At 37.8% G+C, this 7152-nt stretch overlaps 1 protein-coding gene across 2 annotated transcripts in view; it reads left to right on the top strand.

Annotated features, from left to right (window-relative positions):
- The window catches only part of LOC107661011 (E3 ubiquitin-protein ligase HACE1-like), a 39493-nt gene that overhangs the window by 16421 nt on the left and 15920 nt on the right, over positions 1–7152 (top strand). For both annotated transcript variants that reach the window (XM_016450455.1, XM_016450456.1), the window contains exons 9-14: positions 1632–1728; positions 1800–1901; positions 1986–2092; positions 2178–2328; positions 4006–4313; positions 6933–7001. In XM_016450455.1, coding sequence (XP_016305941.1) covers positions 1632–1728; positions 1800–1901; positions 1986–2092; positions 2178–2328; positions 4006–4313; positions 6933–7001 — 834 coding nt within the window. The remainder of the gene's footprint in view (positions 1–1631; positions 1729–1799; positions 1902–1985; positions 2093–2177; positions 2329–4005; positions 4314–6932; positions 7002–7152) is intronic.

Here is a 7152-nt window from a genome sequence, read left to right as displayed (position 1 = left end):
TTTATTTTTTTTTTCTCAGTGTATAACCTTTTAACACACAGCTTTCTTTTGAGTTTGATGAGAATAACACAGGAATTCAAGTTTCTTTGCTGTAAGGACAGGCTAATAAGAATGTAGCCTGATGAAGATGTACCACTGTTGGTATTCTGAGTGTGCAGCTTTGGATACACTCACATGAGCTCGGTTGCTGAGCAACAGCACTCCATCCATCTCTTGTTTTGATTACATTTTGCCACTGATATCAGTCCACGCAAGGCTGATGATGATGCGATCAACACTAACATGCCTCACAACAGATAATTAAAGAGTAATTAAGCATACGCTTGAAAGGCTTTTAAAACATGGAATCTGGGCCTGTTCTGACTCTTGCAATTCCATACCAATTTTTGTGATGCTTATGTGTTGTAAATCAACCATACACATTTGTTCCGGATGACTGGAATAGCTAGAAAAGTCATGTACATGTATTGGTTATAAAAATGGAATCACTGAAAAACATGAAGCTCTTAAAACCTCTGGAATCTTGAAAATGAATTATCATTTTAGTGACTTGTTTCAATTTACATAAACTAGGAGTGCCCATAGATTAAAATAAGACAAAAGTACCCCAGTTGAAACGTAATATATTTAACATATTTTACTGACATATCGCTCAAGACTTACTGATATAGCAATTATAATGAAACTTTATGTGGAGTACTACTTGCACATTTCTAAATATTAAGCCTAAAATGTGTTTTAATATTGCTGAGGATTGTATGGTCTTTCAATAATATTGTGTTTAAATGCAAGATATTTAAAGTGCGCCTAAAGTATACTTGCAATAGTTCCACTTTAGCACAATCAAATATACTTCAGTATATTTTTAGTTGGACTTCAGCACTACTTCCACACTATTAAAGTGCATTAAGTACAAAATAAATTGCTCCAATTTAGCAGACTTTAAGTATACCAAAAGTACAATTGCAGGGTATTTTTATTAAGCGCATACATATAAATGTATTTGTAGTATACTTAGCATGAAATAAATGTATTTCAAATATGTTTTAGTATATTGATTTTTCACTAGAGTAGGCCTTTCAATATTGTAGGCAAAAACATTGACAACCGTTGGTAAAAAGATTTTTCTGAGCAAGTTAGTTAACTGTTAACATGTTTACAGCTAGCTACATGAATACTATCTCATCCAGTTTAATGACACAGTCGTTTGAAGGTAACTCCTTGCCCATTTTATGCAACCGTGCATGTTATGCATATTTGCTTATTGCCATTAATCTGTATGACTTGTGTGCTACATCCAAGCCATTTTAGTTAGATTTGGCACTTTTGCCTTAATATTAATGGTGGAGAGAGGCGGGAAGCAACAGAAGAATATAGAGAGAAACAGGATTGGGAAAGGACCTCAAGCTGGGCCTTGAACTTGATCCAGGACATTTGGATGGCTTTGTGTGAGGATCAAACGCAAATCTGTTATTTACTTAGAATCTTGAATTTCACTCATTCAAATCTGCCAGGTTCAATTAAGACTTCTTTGTTTACGTGCACTCAGAAGTAGGATCTAAACTTGTTCACACATGGATGGAAGATATTGATATGCATGCAATTTACAAGCTTTTATCATTGTATTGCAGTCATGGTCAGAGGGACACCGCACAGATACTGCTCCTCAGGGGAGCCAAGTATTTGCCGGACAAGAATGGGGTTACACCGCTTGACCTGTGTGTGCAGGTGAATGCAGCACACCTATATTATATTCACTCATATGCAGGATACTAAAGCTCATGTGTAACTATTTTTAGGGTGGTTATGGCGAAACATGTGAAATTCTCATCCAGCACCATAGCAGACTGTTTCAGACACTGATACAGATGACTCAGAATGATGACATTAAAGAGAACATGGTACGCCTCTTTTTCTTATATGTGTTTCTTGATGAGTTTATGTACATTAGTGTCTTTTTACATGTTGAATATTATTTTTTTAAGCTAAGGCAGGTTCTAGAACATGTTTCACAGCAGAGTGACTCCAGCTACCAAATGATCTTGACCAGCTTGGCTGACGTGGCCACCACAAACGGACATAAACTGCTGAGGTGTGTCTCAGGTTATCCACATTTCTTGAGAAATTGTATTATGTAGAACTTTACGCAAATCTATTTCTCATTCTGTTTCCATTAGTTTGTCCAGTAACTTTGAGGTCCAAACAAAGAGTTTGCTCCGAATTGTCCGGATCTTCTGTCATGTGTTCTGTCTTGGACCGTCCTGCCCAAACAACGGGAATGACATGGGTTACAACGGAAACAAGACACCACGTAACCAGGTTTTTAAGGTCAGTGGGCACTGCATTGCCAACAAAGCTTACTTAAATGTTAATTACGAATGTTTAAATAATGAAAGAAACTGATGTTCTGTTTCACCAAATGTTTGATTCTTGTAGCATACATTGATCAATGGACAGTGTGACAGGTTGAGCACCATAGACTGAAAGCTTAAAACACAGATGTGAATCTGTGATCTTGAACAGTGATATTAAATTCCTTCCTTGATTTGCGTTGTTCACTAGCTTGTAGGGGTAAAACAGATCATAGTTGATCGTTTGCACGTGTTTCTAAGTCTAGCCGATTTAAACATTCAAGTGTTTTAAACCATTCACATGCATTCGGAGCTGCGCGCACTCATTCAAAGCGCGCACAGAGAGTCGCGTTTCAGACAATGCGCATACACAGAATTTATTCCTCTTTCGCATATCCTTGCATCTGAATGAACGCATACACACAAAATTATCTCAAAATAACTGTCTCGGCAAGTATTCTCGTAAACACAGTCGGTTATGTCTTAAGTGAACGTAAACAGTGGTGAAAGAAAACTCAAGTGCATCGTTATATTGGATCCGTGCATTCGGTCTTAAAGGGGCAGCAGCCTATAAATACCTGCTGTTCCATAAGCGCCACCTGCTGTCAGACAGTGACATTTGCATCTCATTCACAAAGCTAAAATCAGACCATTCTGTTTTTGCTTCCAATTTCGAAATTATAGAATCTAATTGCAATCTAAATAACATGTATTTAGCATCTTTGTTTTGATCGTGATTAAAATGCAGTGGTTGCCTCTGATTTTAAATGGGAAAAGCACAGCCAAACACTTAGTTTGTTTATATGAAGAGATTTATTTTATTTGTATTATTTAATTATTTGATTTGGGATTTGTTTAAAAATTTCAAGTTAGTTTTATTATTTGACATATTTCAATTTCACAAAGAAATGTGCAGCATTTTGTTGGAGAAATAATAAAAGGACACCATTTCATTTATAATTTGTCTTAAATCTCATTTTGTTAAAAATAAAAATAGTGAGAAAATTGTATTGTGAAATCAGTATCGTGAATCGCATCGTGAGTTGAGTGAATCGTTACATCCCTATATGCTACTAGTTTTTGCTGTGGTATCAAAGAAGTATTCTGTTATTTAAATAATAAAGAACCATATTTTATTTGCTCATCTGCAAAATGATCCGATCTGTTACTCAAAATCTGATATGATAATGCAATATGATTCGAGCTGTGGGTTTTGTGATCCATTGCACCCCTACTCTCTTGACTTGTTATTTGAAGAAAAACAGCAATCACTGAAGTTTTTAATCATGCTGATTTGTCCGCAGTGAGGTTCAGCCGATATCTTTTTTTTTTTATTCGGGCTACTTAAATTATTATTTTTTTTTTACCAAAATCTGAAGAATGTCTGCCCGAAGGGCTACCAGCAATTTTGAAATTTTGCGAGCCCTGTGATACAAGGATTCAAATAAGTCCAATAAAGTCTAGACTAGAGAGTGTATTTCTAAATATCAATATATCACATCACCCTATTGTCAAACACTGCACAGATGAGCATGCAGGCTGCTGTAGAATGGAATAGTCTCTCGCAATTGGAAATAGCAAAGCTGTCTCACAAAGCTCTGGTCTTGTACAGCACATCTGTGTTGAAGTGATGTTCTCTCGTGTTGCTGTCTAGCCTCTGGAGCTGTTGTGGCACTCTCTTGATGAATGGCTGGTCCTCATCTCCACCGAGCAGGATAAGGAGAGCACAGACGCAACAACCTCATCCTCAGGAAATGACATTGCGTCACTCTTCCTGAAAAAGCAGGAGGTCGACCCTTCTTTTTCCAGTGAAAATCCCCCTCTGTTGCTGGACGCCAAGTCAGTGATGAAGACGCCGGAGGGCTACGCCGATGGTCAGGATGTCATCTCTATGATAGCCAATCGCCTGAGCGCTGTGATCCAGGCTTTCTACATGTGCTGTTCCTGTCAGATGCCACACAGGTAAGACTGACCTCAAACTTAAACGTTTCGGTAACACTTCAGTATAGGGACCAATTCTCACTATTAACTAGTTCCTTATTAACATGTGTAAGGGAAACAGGTCAATTTAGCTCAAAGGGAATTATTTTTGATTTGATAGGGAATTTGAACAGAATCTTTACGGCTGATCACTGAGTCGGCCAGCGATTCATTGAACGAGCCGTACAACATCAAATCTGCATGGATATTAATATCCAAAATATAGTGAAAACCCTATTTATTAGCACAGTAACAAGGTCGGCAGTTTAAGACATTAACTTGTAAGCACAAAACACAAGATACTTCTCTTTTTAATATAAATAAGGCTTTATTGGATAAATCTAAGACATGTAAACTAATTTAACACAAACATATGCACTCATACATTCACACAAGTTGCATAAAGAGAACAAGTGAGGAAAGAATGAGTTTAAGAGAGTGAAAATGTGAAATCCCAAGTTTATAGCAATATGTGCAATTGCATAGACCTGAACAACCATCAATCATTTAAGTAACCCTCGCATTGAGTTCCTCAGTGAGGCTAAAACTTATATTAAATGCACCAGCTCAGCTAGAATCTGGAGGTACTTGCGTTGCTTGTTTAGGGGTTCCCTTGTTGTTGTCGTAGTTGCAGAACGGGGTTTCCCAAAGTTGCTGATTGGCTGGAAGTTCAGTAGTCGTTGAAGTGATGTCTTGGGAAGCCAATGGTTGGGCGTTGGCTGAAGATGCGGAGTTGTGGGCTGGTTGAAGTTTTGAGGCGGTCACATACTCGAGGTGAACTCAAAGGCACGGCGTTGCGGCAAAACTTAACTCAGAACACGAAACTCTCAACGGAAAAGAAACTAAAGTAAAAGAAATAAAAGAGTAAAGTTTGACGAGACTAGGTGGCGTTTCTCCTCATGGTTTTAGAGGAGCTGCTGGTATGCAAGCCAGAGCACGCTGGAACGGCGCTCGAAGAATTCAAGGGCAAAAAGCATGGCTAAAAGCCCTAATGCAAAAAGCAATGACTAAAAGCATATGTCCTGAGTGTATAAACTGGGCTGTTAGACACATCCCAAATGGTGTCTTGACCAATTAGGCATTGTCTTTGCTCGGGGTGTTGCTATGTTTCTCCTCCCAACACATAAATCAACATGTTATCTTATCAGTCACATGGTCCGAATTTTCCCGCTCTTGCAGCGTATAATTTGTGCATGATTTCTATAACAAGAATATAATACATTTTACAAAGTACTGATTGATAGAAACGTGTAAAGCATGACAATTCAAACTCATACATACCCAACATGAATATAATCTTATAAACTATTCAATAGTTATTCAAAATACATGATAGTCAAATGTGTGGGTTACATAAATAATATGGAGTTATGCATAGAAATGATTAGTTGCTCATAAGTCCTTTTTAGCATCATTTAGGTGCATATATACATGGAAAGGCAGTTTCTGTGCAATTCTGTGAACGTGAGAATGTGTTCTGTGAGGAACAAAGAGGTTAAAGGTCTCAAAAGGAATCTCAGTCTGGTTCTTGTCCTGGGTGGGGGAAACCACCCAACGAAGTCTTTAGCTCCTGGTTTCTATCATGAATTTACATGTGATTGTCTTGCTGTGCTTCTCTTTGACCATTAATCTTGGTTACTTGCCCCAAATTTGACAAACTCCTTCCTGAGTTGGAATTATCAATTATTCAGTTCTTTTGTTTTAATGCTGTGAGCTGCTCAAAGCTGCTAGTTGGTGGACGTGCTTCAGACTGGCTGGCGCTAGGGTGTCGTGGACAGATTTATGATGTTGTCTTGTTATCCTGGGCCTCTTTGTGGAATTTGGCTCTTTGGGTTGTTCCAACACCAATCTGATCGAATCTTAAATTGTCTGATTCTCTCTGATACCCTACACATGCATATTACTACCATATTTGCTGTTTAAGAGTACTTATAAAGCACATATTCTGCATGACCATATTCTACATCTTAATCCTACCCAATACTTAAACTGAACTATCTTACTAACTATTAATAAGCAGTAATTAGGAGGTTATTTAGGCAAAAGTCGTAATTAATAGTTAGTTAATAGTGAGAACTGGACCTTCAAATAAAGTGTGACCAAAGTTTATTTGCACTTCACACAGACAAGTTTAGAAACTAAACTGCAGAGAACAGCTTGTTCAGAAATCTTCAAACTTTTGAGATCTCGACCATGGACCATTGCTGAGGTTATGGGTTTGATTGTCAGCGGGAACACACATGGTGACAAAATGAATGGCTTGAATACACTGTAGGCCGCTTTGTATAAAAGTATTGATAAAAGCATGTGAACTTTATAAGTGGAGCTAAAAGCTAGAGAAGTGTGGAATGTGACCCCTGTAAAGTTCATGGGAAGTACTGGAGAACCAAGATGAGTGTTTTAATAGACGTGTGCTCATGAGCTCATTCGGCGTGAGTGTTCATAATGTCTCTTCACCCCGACCTCACTGCCTCTCTACTGATAATGTTATTAGACCATTAAATCACTCTTTAATTAATGCATAATTTATAGACTCTCATCGGCAAGTCTGAGACCCTGCACACTCTTATTTCATTTTAATTTTTGTTCTCTGATATCTAGCATGACCTCCCCTCGATTCATCGAGTTTGTCTGTAAGCATGATGAAGTGCTCAAGTGTTTTGTGACAAGGTAAGTCAAGGGCATTTATTCATGATAGTTTTTAAAATAATTTCTTAAAGGAATATATATACTGTATGTGTGTGACCCTGGACCACAAAACCAGTCTTAAAGGGATAGTTCACCCAAAAATGAAAATTTGATGTTTATCTGCTTACCCCCA

The sequence above is a fragment of the Sinocyclocheilus anshuiensis genome, unplaced genomic scaffold, assembly GCF_001515605.1.
Source record: "Sinocyclocheilus anshuiensis isolate Anshui unplaced genomic scaffold, SAMN03320099.WGS_v1.1 scaffold1036, whole genome shotgun sequence".
Lineage (NCBI taxonomy): Eukaryota > Metazoa > Chordata > Actinopteri > Cypriniformes > Cyprinidae > Sinocyclocheilus > Sinocyclocheilus anshuiensis.
The sequence above is the reverse complement of the archived record's forward strand: the minus strand, read 5'-3'. Positions and strand labels throughout refer to the sequence as shown.